This window comes from Chaetodon auriga, chromosome 3 (genome assembly GCF_051107435.1).
Source record: "Chaetodon auriga isolate fChaAug3 chromosome 3, fChaAug3.hap1, whole genome shotgun sequence".
NCBI classification, from domain to species: Eukaryota; Metazoa; Chordata; class Actinopteri; order Chaetodontiformes; family Chaetodontidae; genus Chaetodon; species Chaetodon auriga.
The window spans coordinates 21,971,981-21,993,146 of record NC_135076.1 but is presented as its reverse complement, the minus strand read 5'-3'; the positions used below and the strand labels follow the sequence as shown (position 1 = coordinate 21,993,146).

At 43.0% G+C, this 21,166-nt stretch overlaps 1 protein-coding gene across 1 annotated transcript; it reads left to right on the top strand.

The window, feature by feature from the left end:
- Positions 1 to 1,275: 1,275 nt before the first annotated feature.
- Positions 1,276 to 3,055, top strand: foxq2 (forkhead box Q2). The gene is made up of 2 exons (XM_076727268.1): positions 1,276 to 1,802; positions 2,507 to 3,055. Exons 1-2 carry the CDS (start codon positions 1,302 to 1,304, stop codon positions 2,879 to 2,881), a joined length of 876 nt encoding a protein of 291 aa, XP_076583383.1. The 5' UTR covers positions 1,276 to 1,301; the 3' UTR covers positions 2,882 to 3,055.
- Positions 3,056 to 21,166: the final 18,111 nt, after the last annotated feature.

The window sequence follows — 21,166 nt, the reverse complement described above, 5'->3', positions numbered from 1 at the left end:
TTTTTAGCGAAAACCATAGAAAAATATCTGCAAAGTCAGATCATTGTTGACATTAAAACACCATCACAATCAAAGCAAGAATTATAAAATTAAGTACAGTTTAATTAAACACACAGACAGACTAGAGTCTTTGAGAGCACTATATGATAACTGTTTGCTCAAATGGAGGGAAATGTGTTAAAATAAAAAAATAAATTAGCCAGCAAAATGTTCATTACACACTTAAAGAAAACTGTATAATGCAGTACAGTGTAGCAGAGCAGAAGTATTTCAGCTTTAATCTCTGAGTTGGATCTTAAACCATATTTAAGATTATGACCGCTGAACTCACAAACAGAAAAACTGCAACCCTTGTATTAGTATAGAGTTTTACATATGAAAATATTTTAGCATTTTCAATGGCTAATAAGTGCTTTCGTTATAATAGTTGTGAATAATTCCACAGATTAAAAGCAGCTCATGTCAACAACAGGCAGTGAATTCCTTTGATTTTTTTCAGTCATGTGCTTCACTGTTCGGCTACCTTGAGACTATCAATGTCTACACAGTGCATTTCTGAAAAAAGAGACTCCACTGAATGTGTTTTGACTTCAAAACACTGAATTTGATCTATTAATTACTGCTCTTTGGTAACTGAAGTAATTCTTAGCATGGACAACAGGATAACAGTGGTTTCTAAAAGGCCTTTGATTCTACAGCATCCATCCTCTGAACACCACGTCCGACTAAATCTTGAGTGTTTAATCTCTCGTAATTACAAAGATTTGCTGAGGTTAATAAAAATAATCCGCCTCAATTGAGACCCCCTACCTGGACCTCCCCTGTGCCTTCTTTGCCCCTTTCTGTGAGGGATAAATTCACGGTCACATAAATAGAGTCACCTTCACAACCCTGAAGCACAACCCTTCGATTCAGGAGCAAAAGGCTGTTGGATATTGAGAAAGTACTTTGTTTTGTCAGGTTTATCAGACAGCCAGAAACATTTAATTACAATTAGCTGTTAAACAAAGGAGCCGTATTTAGTCTTAACGACTGACGTCATTTCCACAGGTTGAGATTGTGTCGCTCGTGAGCGCATCAAGGTTAACGACAGTTGAGAGGCTCATCTTTACCTCTGATCTTGTCAACAGTGAGACTTCGGCGAAAGAAGCAAGGCGTCCAGTTTATGAAGGGTCCTGCAGAAAGTAGCCATGCTGTGAAATTCAGACACACTACTCTGAGAAGACTCTTGGAAGAGACACTTTTTATTTATCACTTTGTACTTATTCAACCGCCAGTTTGGAACCAATTAAACTTCTGTAATGAGTCTGAAATATCTGAATTCAGAGATGACAATGGAGGACAGAAGCAGCCGCACCGGCACCAGAGAAAGGCTTGGACTGAGCTTCACTATTGACTACCTTCTGTTCAATAAAGGAGTCAAAGGTTCCAAAGAAGAAGCGACAGGAAGTCGTACAGCAGAGCAGACAGCGAACAACATGCTAAATCATCAGAATCCTAAACCCAAAGAGGTGGGGATTCGCTCTGAGATACAGGAGACGCGGCTACAGAGGTCAGAGGCAGAGATTGAAGAAAGGAAAGTCAAAGAAGAGGAGGGGGATGAAGAGCAACAAGAGGGGGGGGAGGAGGAAGTGACCACCACCACGTCTACCAGCAGCAGTCCAGAGAAGTCTGCGGAAAAACCCAACCAGTCGTACATCGCGCTCATCTCCAAGGCAATCCTGGCGTCGGAGCAGAAGAAGCTGCTGCTATGTGACATCTACCAGTGGATCATGGACCACTACCCCTACTTCAAGAGCAAGGTATGTTCACGTTGGGTTCCTTGTGTTATTCTATTTGCCTGGCAGCATCACACATGGCACTGTAGGAAGGCAGTAGTTGTAGTTATGGAGGAATTCAGAACGTCATATGAGGTGAAGTAAAAGCTCCGATGCTGAGGATCTCGCTCTGTGGGACTATTTCCGAGTGAATCGTGCTGTGTTACTTTGTGAACTCGTCACAGCTACTGGTGAGACGATCACGAGACGGAGGAAGTCTTCGCCGTGTTTCGCTCAGTCACTGAAAAATAATGTGGTAGCCATTTTCACGAGTGAGGCGACCTACTTGGCTCAGGTAATCTGTCTGAGTGGTTAGGCAATTAGGTGCTCGCGGGGACACTAGATGATCTTCTTGTTGGCGAATTCACAAATAAAGTAATCCTGTTGCTAGGTTGCAAACCGCCTCTGCCTTTACCAGGTGCAACAACAGATTGGACGTAGGCTAGTGGATTAAAGTTGATCACTGGTTTGACGTGCTAGAAAGGTAACTCAGGGTGTTGTGTCTTACAGCGATCATATAAAGTCTTGACACGCTATCGCGCATCCTGCCAACAACAGGACAAGGTGACATCCTGAGGAGGATCAGTGATACTTAGCAGCCACCTATGTTCATTTTCAATCAGGGACCATTGTTTAACTCTTACTGAAGTTTCCAGGTTTTGACCACATTTCTTGACTTGTTCCAACAGGATAAAAACTGGCGGAACAGCGTGCGTCACAACTTGTCCCTGAACGATTGCTTCATCAAAGCAGGCCGCAGCGACAACGGTAAAGGCCACTTCTGGGCGATTCACCCCTCAAACTACCAGGACTTTTCTAACGGGGACTACCACTGCCGCAGGGCGCGCCGCAGGGTACGCAGGGTGGCAGGACAGCTCCCCTTTTCCTCCCTGAGCTCCCCCTACCACCCTGCCTTCGCCCGGCCTCACAGGACGACCTGTTGGTGCTGTCCTCAAGTCCAAACACTCCCTCTGCCTGCCTTGGCACCAAGACTCTACTGGCCCTGGTCCAGTGTGCAGCCTCAGGTGGGGCTCCACCCGAGCCTGCGTGCCTCTGTGCCCTGAGAGCGAATCATTTGTATTTCTGAAGTATTCCGTCGTATTTATTAATGAATATGTCATTAGGTGATTTTAAAATGGAAGTGGACAGTCTTACATTGTACTCTGCAAACTGAAGGCGAAGTGATTTTAGGGTTCTTCAATGATTCAATGAAACCTATGAATCTTATGAAGCTGCACTTCTTTTATCTGTATTCTGAATGTTTTTAGAAAAACAAAAACACAATGTTTTGTTGTAATCTCATTAAATCATTATGAATTCGACACCTTGTGATGTTTGTAATCAGCTGCCTCAGTTGTGTTTTCTGTGTGTGTGTGTGTGTGTGTGTGTGTGTGTGTGCGCACTCTTGCCTGTGCATGCATCGCACTAAAAGTGAGCCCAATGCTAAAATACCACCCGGTGTTAGATGCTAATTAGTCAAAGCTGTCGGGATGCAAAATCTTCTGCCTTAAGAGACTAAAATCGGGCTTTCCAAAGCCGACTCCCAAGGATATGAGGCCGGATAATCTGAGCAATCCCAAATAGTTTCAAGAAATGGGAAGCTTATCACACAGTGTAATCCGTAACCGCTGCTGCAGAAAGAGAGGGACCACGGGAGGTCAGGGATGAAGGGAGCAGAGGAAAGGGAAGGAGGCAGGGAGAGAGGGAGGGGAGGGAGCGCTGATTTATTGGAGAGAGGTGGGTGGGCTTTTTTAGGGACTCTGAAACGTCGGTGAGGGCAGAAACACACAGCAGCTGAAACAATGAAACGTATAGAAGTTTACTTTGAGCACAGTCCATATCTTATTGTTAAGATCAGTGTGTGTGATTGTTTTCCAAATATCAAAAGGCACACCAACATAAAGGGACTGCCTAAAAAATGATGTCTAAAGCAGGAACACTTCAGTGATAAGATGACTCCAAAATATTGCCATAATAAGGATCAAGTCAATTTTCACCTGTCCGGCTCTCGCGTCAATAGTGAAATTCCTCTCTGACTTGCAAAGGTTGGCATTTACATCCACAGTGCTCCAGCCTAAGAGGATTAGGTCATACATTGACTTTTCTGAAGTTTGTTTGTCTCAGCTCATGTGGCCTTCTTATTTGCAAATTATTGAATTTTTGAATAAGGCAATATTTGACATGAAATTAGATTCTGAACAGACTATAATATGTCAGAGGGATAAAGCTTGAGAGAGAGCGCGCATGTTATTCACAGCGGTTATTTTCAGGCGATGCTCATTAGAACAATGACAAATCCATCTAATTAATTTTTGTTCACCAAATCTTCCTATTCAATGTCAGCAGCTAATTGGAGACCTAATTTGCTTAATTCCCATGAATTGCTCTCTGCATCAAATCCTCTTCAATTCACCAGCTTTAAGGCTTTAATTTGGTTGCATATGTTTGCTGTACACACACACACACACACACACACACACACACACACACATGCAGACAAACACACCCACGTGCGAGAGTTTACATTTCACACACATTCAGCTCCTAAAACGGTCGTAGAAACACATTGTTTCCATGCATGTAATTGTTCAAAATAACAAAATTAGTGTGAAGCTTGTTGCTTTTTCCTATACATCTGAAATAAATGCATTGGATCCTGAAATTGAGCCATTTTTTATCATGTTTTTTCCTGTCAAACATATGCAAAAACTGTAATAATATCACTAATGTCCAACAAACAAAATTATAATTAACTACCTTTCTAGGATAATGAGATTGAGGTCATGAGCTGTGTGTGTGTGTGTGTGTGTGTGTGTGTGTGTGTGTGTGTTCATATGTGCATTTTGTTAATCTAATGAGATGGGCGGAGGGGTGCGGGGGGGCCGTAGATTAAAGCACAAAGATTTGTTCCTGATTAGCAGAGAGTGAGGTAAGAAGATCAGTCCCGCCGAGATGGCGATGAAACATTATGGCCGTGCTTTAATACAGCAGCATTCCAAAGCTGGTTCCCCTGAGCTGACATGTATCTCGCTGATTGATTTGACTGGAGACTCAACATACAACAGTTCACACAACGTAGGATGAAGCTTTAACCAGTTTAACCCCACTGTTTTTTTTCTTCTTTAATTGAATTAAGTGAATAGTTTACAGTAATTGTTGTCTTGAAGACTCTTATTAGATTCATAAGACATTCATTCATTCATTCATTCATTCATCCACTCTGGTTACAGTTTGTTACACAAATGTCTTGATGAAGGCCAAATAAAATAAAGTTTAAATTGTAGCCTTTATTCCCTAAAAATAGCCAACCTGAGAAAACATTTAATTGTTAGATTTGACATGTGGGGATTTTTACATGGTCTAAATATTAAAAAGATTTGGAAGACACGTCTCCAAGCACACTTTAAACCTTACAAACCACATCCTTTAAGTTAATTGATTGGCAGTTGGCAGTTTGAGCTGCAGAGCTCTAAACTAACGAATGATCTTTGAATATTGTCAGTTTTTAGGGTCTTACTGCTGTTCGACTGTTTCGAAACTTAGAAACAGTAACAATTCAAGTCTTCAGCTCAAACCCTGATTGATTTTTGGTTTGTGGCGCAGCACGAATTTGTGTGTATTCTGTTCTTTAATTTTTATTTAGTTTGATGCTGCACTATATTTTCGCAATAAGTTGTAAAAAGAGGAAGAAAAGCATTATGTCCTGTCTGTGAGCTATTATTAAAAAATAACAACAAGCTTGATAATTTTAATAAAAAACTCATGGATCCAGATGAATAAAAAAAGAACATCCCAGAATTAGCAGTCAAATGTAATTAATGGCTAAAAATCTTAATATTTCAATAAAACACCTCCTGTTCACTTGACTTCATTCACTGAATTATTTGCCCCTTTTTTCACAGAAATGCTCATCATGGTGCCACAACTGAACGCATGAATAGAATAACTCTCAATAGGCCCAAAGCCTGGAGGAGTCGAAATTGCAAGTCTATTAGAAAGCGTGATTGCATAGAAGTAAGTAGTATTTAAGGCTTAGGAAGCGCTATAGTTGAACCAAAACCAGCTGCTATTTTCTGGTTGTGTCCCACCATGAACAATAGCCTGGCGTTACCTCGGCTTCAAAGGCTCCATAATAGTCAATCGATCAGAATGCGAGGCGCTATTCTGCAGATTACTGTTAACAATAATTTGCCTCCTAGTGCACCGTTGCCATCTTTGAAGCAATGTTTTATTGCCTTTTTTTTTTTTTTTTTTTTTTTTCATCTGCATCTGTCATCCCCGAGGTCCACTGTTTGATCTCTCCCCACCAGTGCCTGCCTCCCCGGGGTCGCGTTGACCTGTTGATTGGCAGCTGCGATCAGACATATGGTGGGACGAGGCATCGACCGCAGCTCCCCGGAGACAAAAGCAGACTAGTGGGGTTTTTTTCCCCCCTCTTTCACCGCGCCGAGGAGCCGAGGAGCCGAGCGGCAGCGCCGAGGAAGAGGTCCGGTCTGACCACTAGATGACGCAAGGTGCAAGCGAATATTTCCAGCACTGTTTCGACCATTTAATGTAAGTGGATGTGGCAAAGGTTTTTTTTCCTCCCTTTTTTTTTATTCAACACATCCTCATTTTCAGCTATTCCTTTTGAAAATAAGACGTGTAGCACATTGCAGCGTGCTAATTAAGCATTGCATTATTTATCCTTAATGTAGGTTAGTCTACATTTGAAATGACAGTATGTTCCCCAGAATTATTATTCATTCACACAAAGGAAGTATTATTCTTGTTCCCTCTCTGGTGACACTTTGACCCCTATAATGGAGCAGAATGGCGGGGTTGTGCAGCCATCTTTGCAGATGAAATATGGCCTCCGTGGCAGGCCAAATAATTCATGTGGATGTGGCAAACCCGTGTTCATGCCAGGCTTCTGCGGACCAGTTGGGGGTAGCCTGAATCCCAGTGGAAAAGAAGACCACAGTTGCGATGCTCAACCTGGTGTGTGCGTGTGTGTTTCTGTGGGCATGATTTCAGCATACAGAATGCAAAACACCCCCATCTCTCCTCCTATAGTGAGCAGAGCGTTGCCATGGCGATGCATCCCTGGCCAGGGTCTTGCAGTGATCCGCACTGACCCTGGTTTGTGACCTCTGACATTTAGGCCACGGCCAGGGTCAAAAGGTCAGCGATGGCCGGAGGGCAACAAGAGCACTTTCATGATTGGCACTCGGACGTGCTCGCTGCCCCCTTCATCTGCGGCGCTCACCTCCCTCCCCGTTTGCACCTCTCATTTGCATCTGAGCGAAGACCATCAGCTGCAGGAGGCTCATCCCGCTGTTTTGCATCGCACCTCAGCAGGTAGCCATGCTCACAGCGACGCAAGGCTCGATATTTCATCATTTGCATTCAATGCTGCTACATGTTGTAAGGTTCTCCACTTCAGTTTGGTGATGATAAAATGCAATCTCCAGCTGACTAACATCCTGTATCATGATGGTTATGATAGCAGTAATGATCATCAGTATTCCCATGGCCCCCTGCAATCCACTGTACGTGAGGATATTTATAGTTCTTCATGTTAAGTGTGTGTGTGTGCATGTTTGTTCGTTTCTTGGGGGGGCAATGCACCACACCGTGGTTCTTCTCATGGGGAATAATTACAGAATCGTGGGTACTAAAAGTCATGTGACCCTAGCCTTCTGCTCCCAAATAATTTATCCCCCCGGCTGATAGCTCGTCAATATCAATTTATTAATTCAACAGTTCTGGACTGATAAAAGGTAGTGCGCACAGTTAGCCTGCTGAAATGGGGAATAAGGATGAATTTTACAGTGCAGTGGTGTGAGGGGAGGAAAGAGGGAGAGACTGGAGGACAAAGCGAGGGGGAAAAACAGCGCAGGAATGATCAATGGCAACACAGAGGAGAGAGATGCATATTCGCCATGCAAAAATGGGCCACCATCGCTCATATTCCAAGGCTATTGAAAGAAAGTTATGAAAATTAATACACTTATTATCACCATATTAAAAATTAAGATTGAAGACAGCACACCCGTTGCATTGATATTCAAATGTCTCCAATATATTGACCAGCACAGCCCAGTTTTTCTTCGGGGTGAGCCTCTGCGACAATCCATGAGGAGAAAACATGTTTTACAAGAGGAGCTTCTGACGATTTTAATTAGCAACACGACAAAAAAAACACTTTTATCTTAGCGCGCCAGCCGAGAATCCTCAGAGGCGTTTTATAAAATGATCATTTCCTGGAAGATGCATCTCCCAAAACAAAAGATACTCCAGAAAAACGCACATATGTGACCTCTTACATGTGACCCCTCTTGACCTCTCAGCACTTCCTTTGCATCCTGATTTTTTAAAAAGGGTAATGAATATACATTGGCATAAAGCACAGCACATATATCATCCGGTCTCCACCACAAAACAGTCAACCTGGAGCCTAACCTATTCCCAGAGCCATTACATAATATCCCTGAAGGAGGCTAAAAGGTATTTTAACAAGACCCACTGCTCTATGACCTTTGACCTCTTCTCAGTTGACCCACAGCTCCTGACCCCACTTACACTAGCCAGTGACAGTGGTGGACACAGATCCCATACACCCCCTGGTGTGAGGAGACAAAGAGGGAGAGATTAATTTACAAACTGATGCATGTGAGGATTCAGGATTTCCTGTCAGGGGCTGACAGATTTATTCGCTTTGTTGATCTTTCATTCTCTCTGTATTTTTTTCTCGCTTTCATCCATCCAGAAACGTCGGGAAAGGAATCCAAACAACGACTAAATCCGCTCAGATCTATCTCGTTCTGTATGTCGGCGCATTATATAATCCTTTCTTCTCTGCAGGCTCCGAGGCTCCCCTCACGCGGACAATCACTGTAGTGGATTCTCCTCGGGTCTTTGGAGAGCTGCGGGGTAGCGAGTGTCAATAGAAGTGGAGTGTGTGAGTGTGAGAGATGATAGACTGAGGTTAAGAGGTGTCAACACAGACAGAGAGAGGGCTCGAGGACTCTTCACCGGAGCCAGCCTGACACTCTGACACTCTCCTCAACCTCTCCTCTGATTAACCACTCTAAAGACGCCACTGAGACACGGATGCTTCACACAGAAACATACATGCAGACACACACACACACACACACACGCCACGCTGATTCGCCTGCACCGTCTTTACGAATCCCGCTCTCTTTCTCTCTCTCTCCCTCCAAGTCACACACTCTTCTGTGTGCGGCTGCATTTCATCTGTGTGTGTCCGTGTGTCAGACACACATCAGCTCTGAGGTGTGGAAACCTGAAGATGTGTTGTTCACAGGCACAGAAACTCTCTGAAAGGTTCTGGCAGCCAGGAATGGATTTGTTACACCTCTGATGTGCTGTATATGTTCAGCCAAGTGTAAGATACAACAGTGTCATCCCACTGGGCTTTGCACCTGTCAGGTGGTGTAGTGCAACATACAAACGGCAGAACACACACTGACGTACAATGTCACTCACATGCACACACACACACACTAAAACACTGCTTGGGTCAGACTTTCTCTGTCTGTGTGACCATCAGCCTGGACACACGGCTAATGTATATATTGTGAGCGGTTCTGCCATTTCTTCTAATTGCTAGTTCTCCGTTAGCGCGGCACACGTCATTATCCAGTTGCTGTTTTCCAAATTGTATACTCTTACATTTTTACTTTTAGCACATACTAAGTGCTGCTTGGTCAGAACATTGAACCCTCTCGCTCATACATCCATCAAGCTTTGTGCAGCAAAGCAGCAAATATTAATGTGTTAATTCTGCACACAAGTTGCAAAAAAATATGTAATACTCACACTTGAATGCGCTGTCATCTGTCACTGCAGCTTCTGTCATCTGTCTGTGTTCTTGATGTGATGAATCCTCCACCGTGCAAAGGATTGTGGGTAAGAATGAGCCAGAGAAGCACGCTGGGTTGCATCCTGGTGTTTTTAGCGATTAACATATGCAATGGGACATACTAAATCTCTTTCTGGCACACTAAATCGTATGGTAGTATGGGTAATGGGACACAGCGAGTGTCTCCCTAACCTGCTGCCCCTGCCTCAGTAGCTCTCTCCCACTCTCCTCCTGTGTGTGTGTGTGTGTGTGTGTGTGTGTGTGTGTGTGTGTGTGTGTGGACACAGGTGTGCTGGAGTCACAGCAGAGCCACACTGGCTGCTCCTCATCTAAATAATCAAGACCTCTACAAATAGATCATAGCTTCTGCACCAGTCAGTTTCTGCTTCGTGCCATTTTTTCCATTCAGTTTTCTTGCTGTTGTCTGTTTTTCTCTTGCCTAACCTTGTCTCCTGTTTCCCTGCAGTCCCGTCTGCTCTGTCCACGGTCGCCGTCTCCAGGCCCTCGTCTCGTCACCCCTGCTTCCCTGCCCTGGACCCCCTTAATATCTTTTTCATTGACTCTGGGCCTGAGAAGACAGGAAGCACACAGTACAATGTATGTAATCGTCAAAGGCAGATCTTTTCTCTGTAGTTCTGCCATTTACCTCCTACAACAACATAACATGGACACTCCGCTGGTTCAAAAAATGTATTTTCTCACTGGCTCTATGACACATGTACAGTTTGGTGTGCTGTACTTTACTTTTCTCTGCAGAAAACTTGATGTAATTCAGGTTAAGTAATGTGAGCTATTGCTGAGTTCGTTTTTTTTGGGCTTTATTTGACTTGGTTTGGTTTTGTAGGTGCGTTCGGTTGGTTTAGGGGAGCTTTAAAGGGTTGCTTCGCCCATATTCAGAAAAGCGATTTCCCACTCAGCTCTACTCGCATGAAGCCGTGTGAGGCAGCTTCAGCTTTATTTGTTTAGGTTTTCAAATATCTGCTTTTGAGATTTCAGCTGTCACCTCGGTACAATGAAGGTGGATGGAATTAAGACTGCGATGCTCACAGCACTGGAAAATTACAATTTAGAAAAATCTAGATGAAAAAATCAATGTTTCATTATATTCATTTGGCAGCCTCTTTTATCCAAAGCGACTTACGTTTAGGGAGAAATCTGTTGCTCATGGACATTTTTAGATGTTTTGAGATGTGCCTCGGAGGAGCCGGGAACTAAACCACCAAACCTTTAATTAATGACAGATAGTTCTTGGTTTTGCATGTGCGGCTCTTTGAACTGCATCTACAGATCATCGAAATCATTCCTTCAGATAGCAAGTGGATATCGCAAAACGTGCAAATAAAACCTAAATCACCTGCCTGGTGACAAACAGTACCGTCAAAGTTTAGTGAGAAAACATGCTGTTTTGTACTTTAATAGCTTGTAACACAATATTCTACTAATAGACAAAATATATGGGATAACACAGCCCATTTCTCACTGTATGTGAAAGCCTTACGGGCCTTTTCGTGTACTACACTGGATGTGCGCCATGTACAGTTTTTAAGTGAATCGCTGTTGAGTTCAGTTGCTTTTGGCTTGACTTTGTTTGGTTTTGTAAGATGAGTTTGGTGGTGTTTAATTATTTAGCCAATTTCAAATCCTGACTACATACTAACTCTATAGACTTCGCACTACACGCTAAGTATCATAGTATACAGTTTTAGCAGTTAGCATACTAAAAAATATCTACATATTTTACTATTTTAAAAAAGGAAATTATGCAATCTGTAAATCCAACTGCAACTTTCCAGGAGAGAGCAGCTTCTCCTTTTCTGTGTGCATTTCATTGTGGGAAAATATCGTCCTTTCTTAAAACAAACTCAAAAATCAACGTACTGTTTAACATGAACACTGCCTGGTTTGAGCTTACTGTACGTTATCATCCACTTTTCCAGTGTTAACGAACGCACCACATACTCAAAACCTGTGTAGAAATAGTGAGAAGTATGGCTTTGGGACACAGAGGTTTGATTTCCTCGCATCACTCCTGCGGTTCTGCATCCTGTCTGTGCTTGTTACAAAGACTGAGGTCACTTCTATTTGGTGGGGGTGGGCTCAGTCCTTTTTTCTGCTTCTCAGTGTTCAACATTAAGCCAAGCAGCTGAAGAGATCCTGGTGACATGGCCTCCCCTCTCCATCATGCTTTAGCATAAAACAAATGGCAGTTCTCAAGTGCCCAGACAAAACTGTACAGAAATAGAGATATAATACACACACTGTGTGGGCTATGGATTGCAGAATGTGAGAACACTGCATGAGTCAATACCTAAATGAAGAAAGATGCTGATGTGAACATAGATATATGACTCATATCTGTAAGAGTTGACATGCAGGCAGGTCGGTTCATGAATCTTAATAATCAGAGATGAGAAGCAAGTAGGTTGAATGGTATTACCAAGATATGTCAGCGTAATGACATGTGAGCATTTAATACAAATATTCACGCTGACAGCGATGGATATAAGACCCCGACCAACTGGTGCCAAACCACCACTTCTCCCTCCCATCCCCTCCCTTTCCTCCTCAAAACCTGTGAGGTAGAAAATGGGCAGATATGAATAGGTGGGGATGCGGGGAGATAAGCTCAGGTGGAGATAGAGGCAGGTGACAGAGGTTAGGGTCATAGCACATGCTCCTCTTGGCCTTCTCTCGCCAATGTTGTTTTATTAGCCCCGTCAGATTGTAATTCGCCCAATGGTAAACATACAGAACGGGCTTAATTAAGAATTTTTGAACGGGGATACGGTCAAGTCCGGAAACATTAGAGAGATGCAACCGGGTGTCGTAAAGATTGATTGAGACGGAGGATGGAAGGACGTGGTTAGAAACAGAGGGTGGAGGGAGGAGGGGCAGGAGTGGTGTGTATGTTACAACGGAGGGGTATTCTTGTGTTGCTCAGGGCAGTAGGGTGAGATAAGTTTGGAAAGATAGGGACAAACGATTTTTAATGCATTAACAACCCGGCAGCGCGGGGCAATAACAAGGACAAGATCAGCGTTAAAATGTTTGACATCCTGCTTCGAGATCAATGCGTCCCGGACAGGACACACAGACGCAGGCCGCACACACACCTCGACTACCGGCACAGATAACACACACGCATGCACACACCAACCTTAACAGGGCACAGAGCATGTGGGTGGGTGCACGAGTTAACAGCCTTCAAACCTCAGGGCAGTGTGCAGAAAATAAAAAACAATACCTATATCCATAACAATATCCGCAGGTAAAAGCATCTGTAAATCAAAACAGAGAGAGGGAGCATCTGGAGTTGACTGGTGAGAGCAGTGCGGACTACGTAAAAGGCCAGCAAACTAAAAGAGTAATGAGCCTATCCATATCTCCCTGTGGACCTGAAGTTTGCATTCAATACATTATTTACAGCTGAATTTTTACTGAGGTATAGGTTCCTCTCAGGGGTGTTTACAGACTAGTGCTCTAACTGCTTTCCATTGCCTGCAGTTGCGTTGAGCAACCTTCAGAAGTAGTCATGCTTCCAGCTTGTTTCCCCCTCTTTACGAGCCCGTATATGTGTGTTTAACATGAAGCTGGGAGTCATTTAAATAGTGCTGTCGGACGTTCTCACGAGAGAAAGGAGCATTTGGAAAATAGGGCAAAAGACAGATGATCCGTGCTTTCTTTTCGTTGTTGCTGTTTGCCAGATGTATTGAGCTTAAAACTGAAGCGACCTGCCACACGATTCTGGTCTCTTATGAAAGAGTTTACCGTCGGTTGTCATTGTGTAACTGGAACATTAAAAAGGTTTAAACTAATAGATTCGAGAGACTTTCCAGCAGAGTCAAGAATCAACCTCATAACATCCCAACAAGCTCCTTTCCCAGGCCGGATTCAGGCTGCTCCTTAACACGTGGAAATGTAAAGGATGGCTGTCTGTATAGAGTTCTGATGTGTCTCCAAACTCTGCATTTTAATATACACGCAGCTTAAATAACACGTGTTTACGAACATACGAGCAGAAAAGGTCCAGTACATTGCATTCTTTTTACCCTCGTGTGTGTCTAAAGAGTGATAAAGTGCTGGAAGTGCCCTGTTGTGGGTTGCATGACCCTGCCACTGTGCAGCTGACCCGCCAGCTTGAGGGTTTATTCGTGTTCCAGGTTCATTATATCTCATTTATGCTCCGACGACGATTTGGCTGCGCCTGCAGGCTAGTTTTACGTCTGAGGTTTATGTGGGTGACTTTGAGTGTAAACTCATTTGGATATGTCTCGCTTTTTAAAATTAGTGTAAAGACCTGGCCAGAGAAATCAGATATTGGCAGGAATTCAGAACTGAAGACCTTCGTTGTAAAATTCAGAATATATGATGTGTCTAAATGTAGCTCGAGCGTAGATTTGATGAGGTTAAATGTAATGTCAGTTGCAGGATTCCATGGTGTAAATTATTTGTCTCTGCGCTGCTTTTTAAAGCACTGTCTTCTAGATCTGAAGGATTTTTTTATAATAAGCCCCCCTCCTCCTCTTCCAGCCAGAATACACACGAGCTACTGTAGCCTGAGAAGTCCCTGCTCCCTTTGTCTTTGTAGTTCAGCAGCTCTCGTCCAAAATACTGTAACTTCTGGGAAACAGGGAGGTCTCAGCTCTCTGCTCAGAGAGCACAACAAGCAGAGACTCTTCCTCCGTCTCTTTATGACGCCCTCTCTCTCTCCCTCTGTCTTTGTCTATCTCTTTTCAAATAGACTATTTGTCATCTCTGAAATAGAGCATTTTAAAAATTCAACCTGGAGCCAACCCCCACCCTAACTCCCCTCTATTCTCACTCTCAATTCCCTAGACTCTGGCCAGCTACGATCAATAGCCTATTGATCAACTCTCTCCATTCCCATTACACACCAGTGCCAAAAGAGCCAACCATTTTCCCTGAAAAGCTGATCTGGAACACATTTGCAATGGTAAGGTTTCTCTAATTTCAGCGGGTTATTATTAAATGAGTGCAGCGTGCGAGTGCTCCGTGAGGCTGAGTGGTGAGAGCGGCTGAGAAAGGGCCTCCGTAAATGCAGTTACCTTTTAATTGAAAGGTATTGCAGTGAAGTGGAGTATGGTTCTCCACTTAAGTAAAATAGGAAAGGTGAGAGCATTACCACATACGTAGAAAGTAATTCTTTTTCCAGTTGTTTCTACTTCATTTCTCTCCCCCGCCCTCTCTCTTTCTCCTCTCTCTCTCTCTCCCTCTCTCTCTCTCTCTCTCCATAGACAATGCTACGGGCAAAATCAATACTGGAAAGAAAAAAAGAAGGCATATTTTTAGTCTGTTATTATATGAGCTGTATGAGGAAAACAGTGTTTGTGGGAAAGACAGAAATGCCAAGGTGGCGATAAGAGAGAGATTGGGTGGGAGAGATACAAAAGAAGTGAAAGAGTGAGAATGATGGTGGTGGGCTGTGTAAGGGAGAGTCTAATGGAGATGGATCAAACTAAGGTGGAGATAAGATGGGGTAACTGTGAGAAAATGGCTGATGTCTTGACCAGGGATGGAGCTCTGTGGAGCCAGGCAGGAAGATGGCTGCAAGAAGACGTGCTGATGAGGCTTTTGAGGATGTCTGAGGTGTAAAATCACGAGCAGATTTGCGTGTTGTCTAAACTCTGGCTTTGATGTCCCGCGTTTAATTTACGCTCATGCGGAGGTTTATTGGTCTTTGTCTGCTTTGCACGTCTGCAAACGAGCACTAAATCACACTTCCTGCGCAACAACACAGCGATGCTATTAATACCGTCTTATGCAGCTTTGCTCCACCTCTGTGCGTGTTTCATTGCTGTGTACTCTGACTACACCACAGCCTTCACTTTCTCTCCTGCTGCCAATGGCTTTCTGATGGACTCCCTCTCTCTAACCTCTCTTCGGGCTCACCTCTGCGCCGCTGTCAGTCAACCTCCAACCCTCCTCCTATTGGCTAGAGATGTGCTGTTGATCAAATGGCGGGGCCGTGCAATTGGCCGGAGAGCTCGGGGGGGAAGGAAGGAATTGATTTATCTGTGGTATTAGGGGATCAATTAATCCCCATTGTGTGTGCCAGCACAGATAGTCCGATGTGTCTTATTTGGTATGGCTTGTTTCTGCTCGGCCAAGATAAGAGTCTCTCCCATCAGTTCCCTCTATGAGCAACAAATCAAATCAAATCGAAAGGGATGACGGCACGCAGAGGGTCCCTCCCAAGGCTGTGGCTGGCTGATCACAATAAGGAAACGCCATCAATATGAAAAGTAGCCTGCGCAGAATAAATGCCGCTCATTTGTGGGCCGAGATGTCTGCTCTGTTGCCAGGACAATCCAGGGTGAGGATATAAACATAACTCGAGTTGTCTCATGATCCCATTTACAGTTGATCGATGGCATTTAATTCGGATAACACAGACACACAGTGCGCATACAGCCGGAGCTGCAGCGAATAGATAGGTTCAAGTCTTTCTTATGTACTTGTACACCCATTTGAAAGGACCCAGTGTGCATGCTGTGTCAGAGATAACTCAGAGAACTCAAGCCTCATGGCAGTTTTGGCTAAACTTGAGGATGCATTTCTGCACAAAATTAGGGCTGTAGATTTTTCCCCCTCATCACATACATTACAACTGCATTGGGAAGGGATTTCAACTCTCTCAGCATACATGTAGTCATGTGGTTATTGTTTGAAGATAGACTTGAAAGAAGGTGAACCTATCCTACAATTGATTACTGCAACAATTTAATCACTTTTCAAGCAAAAACGCCCAAAAGTGGCAGCTCCCAGCCTTTCAGAAATGACGATTTCCTGCTTTTCTTTGTCTTAGATAACTGTCAATTGAAAATCACTGAGTTTCGGACTGTTGGTGGGGCAAAACAAGACATTTGAAGATGTCACCTTGTGCTCGTGATCGGCATTCTTGATAATTTTCTCATATTTTACAGATCAAACTCTTCATCGATTAATCAGCGGTGTGTTCAAAGGATTCCTCCAAAACAGACCAGCATCTTAAACACATGACGCGCATAAAGAAACTGCGAGGAATGCAAGCAACATACAGCACTGTACTGCACATTTGAGTGGGAAAGCAATCATAGCCAGGAGAGGAAGGGAGAAGGGTGAATGGACCGATATTTGCCGATACTCACTCCGAGATGACGGCAAAAAGAAAAGGTAAGAGAGACTCGGATAGAAGTGGGTGCTAATTCCTACTTTTCAGTTTAAATAAAGATTGGAGCTGGATAAAAGCCATTAAGGGAGAAATCAGACAGGGCATGCTATGTAGGACAAGAGCTGACTGCAGGGAGGTGAGTGGTGGGATCGATACTCAGTCGATGCGCTCAACACCCAGCTCTGCACACACACACACACACACACACACACACACACACGGAGGGGCATGTAGTATTGCCGGGCATCTGCATGTTTGTGTGTGTGTGTGTGTGTGTGTGTGTGTGTGTGTGTGTGTGTGTGTGTGTGCAGCAGTGACTAATGGAGAAAGAGAGGGAGCCCGGAGAGAAAGAGTGCATGCAATATACAATTAACTCTCTTTTGAGTGAAGGAATATTAAACACAGGCTGCTTGTGCAGACTGTAATTTGTAGTGATAAAAGTATTAAAGCAAAGCACTTGGACAAAGATGGAAGGGTGGACAGCCGCAGAGATGGATTTATTTTCGGAGGCACGATACAGTTAACAAAGATAGATGTTTCAAAAGAGTGTCTTCAGTCCGAACTGGAGCCTCCATACGACTGCAATCACTCTGCATTCTGTCCTCCCCTCCTCTCCTCTCTCTTTCTCCTCTTCTTCTTCTCTCCCTCTTTATTTTACCTTCTCCCTCCCGCTCTCCCCCCTTGCCTCCCTTTCCTCTCTCCCTCTCTCCCTCTCTCTCTCTCTCTCTGTAGAATTGATCGACTATGTCTCCTCAATCCATCTCTCCCTCTGTCGCTTAGCAACGGGTGCTCTATCGGGTGTGGAGGGTGGGAGTTTCATAGGGGAGGGGTGGGTGGGTGGGAGGAAGAGGGGTAGGCTGGGGGGGGGGGGGGGGGGGCTGGGGGGGTGTACGGGTGTGTGGGTGGTGGGGGGTTAAGCAAAAGCCAATTGTACTTGATTCCACATTTATTCTGACTGATACATGTTTCCCTTTCATACTGTGTGTGTGAGGTTTTACTGCCCGGCTGATGAATATAAAAAGATTTACAGGATAACAAAACGGTACTGGCAGAGGGATTTTTCAGTTTATTCCATCTAAAAAAAAAAAAAAGAAGAAGCATGTGCAGCAGTTGTAACACGTTGAAAAATGTTTGATATCGGAGCCAGGATGACTAGTTGTAGGTCACTGGTTCTGTTTGGTGCATCTGAATGTTACACATGCGGCTGAGCGGTCCATCACTCTCCCTGAAGCTGTGTCACTGTTTCATACAGCGAGCCGTCTCTGTGAGAGTATAAAAGCGGTGTGAGCCTGCACTTTAAATTTATCTACGCCTCCTTTTTTCTGTCTCCTCAACATGGATGGTGAGAAACAGGAGGGAGAGAGAGAAAAAAAAAAACTTTGGCTGTTTTGGCTCATAAACTCAGTAGTTGCACTATTTTTTTTTTTTTTTTTTTTTGGATAATCCTCACCTGCTAAATTACAAACACTTTGAAAAGATGCAGAATTATAATAAACACTTTTTTGTGTCACACCAAATTAACTGTTATTTTGGTGCAAAATGAATACAGTAAAGTGTGAGGGACTGAAAAAAACAAAGAAAACCAAACCCATGTGCACTAATGCATGGATATAATGTGCAGCAAAAAGCTGTTTAATGTGGTCTATGCACAATCCCCGGATTAACATGCATAGGGGAATAAGAATAAGCGTTGTGCAAGAGGCATTGTTCTGTTTTTAAGACCTTATCCTTTTGATCTACACTTAATGTCTGATCCCCTTTGAGGAAGATGTGTAGGCTATTCTTTAAGCCTAATAAATCCAGCGTTAGCAGTGCTTAAGAAGGGAAAAAGCTGTGTGGTTTAAAAGCAGGAGGGCAGGGGGAGAAGAACAATGAATAATGCTCTTACCTAGCTTGTGAGATAATACACACACATTACAACCTATGATCATTCTAATCTACAATCTATGAAGCAGAATAAATGTATAGATATGAGGGCCTCGGCTCAGAGCTGGAATCATATACGTCCACGTTACAATCTATGATCACTAATCCAGGGTGTAAACGCACAGAAGAGCAGTGTGTGTGTGTGTGTGTGTGTGTGTGTGTGTGTGTGTGTGTGTGTGCAAAATCCAAAATTTACAAGATATCATTACACACTGTCCCCACATGTGCTGTGACTTATTTTGTTTGAACGCTTACAACTTAAACACACTCACACACACAGTCCTGCAGACACACACTCTCTCTCTCACACACACACACACACACACACACACACACACACACTCCCTTTACCTGAACGCCTTTAGCTCACCACGGTTATCCTGCATTGACACCATCAGTCAAACGGTGAGTTGATGGATTGTAAACACGAGATAAAACATTAAAAATGAGTCCAGATCTGTTTTGGTTCATTTGCATCTGTTCAGTGTTTCAGCTCGTGTCCATCGGCTTTCCGGTCAATTTAAAAAGAGATGTTCTGTCAAAGATGTGCATTATCCATCCATCCATCCATCCATCCGTCCGTCCGTCCGTCCGTCCGTCCATCTCAGTGATACATACAGTTTGTAGGGATTTTAAAACATCTATCTACACACAGTGTACCTGAATCTGTGCTGTGAAATCCATCTCTGCAGCAACTCTAGTTTACAAATGGAAATAATACACACAGTATAACACACCTTACAGCCCAGAGTCACATAAAACACACACACAAACACACACAAAATTGTAATTTAAAGTCATCTCAACCTATTTTCTCTGCTGGTACATTAATAGTGTTTCTATTTTTTGTTCCTCTTCTCACTTTTTGTAAGTTAAAAAAAGTGTTTAAAATGCTCCATAATAAAAACTAATTAATAGAATAAAATAACACATTATAATAGGCGGTTTTTATTTTAACTTGTGTATTTTTTTAGGAGGGCTACAGACCCTCCAGCTTTCCAGGCCGCGATAAGTCTTATTTGTCTTGTTTATCCTTTTTTTTCCTTTATTTATATATATATATTTATTTATTTTTTCTCACTGGCGTTTTGAGGCCCGCTGAAGTTGAAGGTGTCCAAAAGAAAGTGAGATAATCCGTATAACATTTAGTAATCCAGCCCAATCGGATCGATAGCCTATTGAATGTGTTTGTGATTAGTAGCTCTATTGATTGCAGTGACATCATGTGAACACACCTGAGTGATGGTTATTTCGCTAACAGCGTGTCACAATCTAAATAAATGTGGAGGGCTTCAGTGAGTCTTTACGACGAAATAAATAAAATAAGACAAACAGCGGATGAATTTTCTAATTGTTATTGTTTCAAACTGCGTTTCTTTTCAGTAAATTAAACGACACACTTTATCTGGACACATTTTATTTTATTTTTTTTTAATAATAGTGAAGCAAAAGCTCCAGGAAATAAGTGTGAAATAACAAAATAAAAGCTGACACTCAACGTCTTTTTTTTCTTTTTCTTTTAAAAACACTCCGTCTGCCCCCCCTAAACTATCCTTTGCAATATATGTCCAAATGTATTAAATAATTATGTGTGATAGAAATATATGAAGAAACCTCTTACCGTGCTGATTATTGATTAGGCTGATCTTCTTGGAGGGCATGCCAGGCGTGTTTGGCACCTGTTGTCCCAAATATTTTTAGAGGCCTTCTGCATTAGAGAGCGTCTATTTCTACATAAGATGACTTTTATTTTGAGTGAAACCAAGAGCAGAGAAGAGATGTGCGCCCAATTCTTTCTGCCAATCGATCAGACTGCGGATAGATCGATATGGCACCAGGGCTATTGATCACTACAGTCCTCTATTGCCGGGCGCTTTCAAATGCAAATGTACCTAAATAATAATCTGTGGCAACACACTAATTCCTTAACAAACTGCAGGCAAACGCTTTACAAACACAGCGATTCAATGAGCAAGTGATTCTTTTTGATTTTTCTTTTTTTTTTTTTTTTGTTGTTGTGTGTGTGTGTGTGAACATTTAGGCCTTTTAAATGTGGCCGCAGAGCTCTGACTGTGAAACAGGCAGCTTTAACAGTGGGCTGCCGTTTAAAGATTTAACAGGACAAACAGGTAACATTCAAAATGCAGGGTGACATTGATTTGGCCTGTAGCTTGTTAAAAACTTTATAGAAAATGTTTGAAGACAAAGCGATGAGTTAAAGGTGAAATCACAGTTAGGAAAAAATAGAGAATAAAATATTTAACTCACCAAAAACAGCACGTGAAGCTTCCTGCAGAACAAAATAATTCAAGTGTTAACTGCAATTTCTATGAGAATTATGAACGTATTCTGCACCTGATTGGACAGCTCAGATGTTAAGAA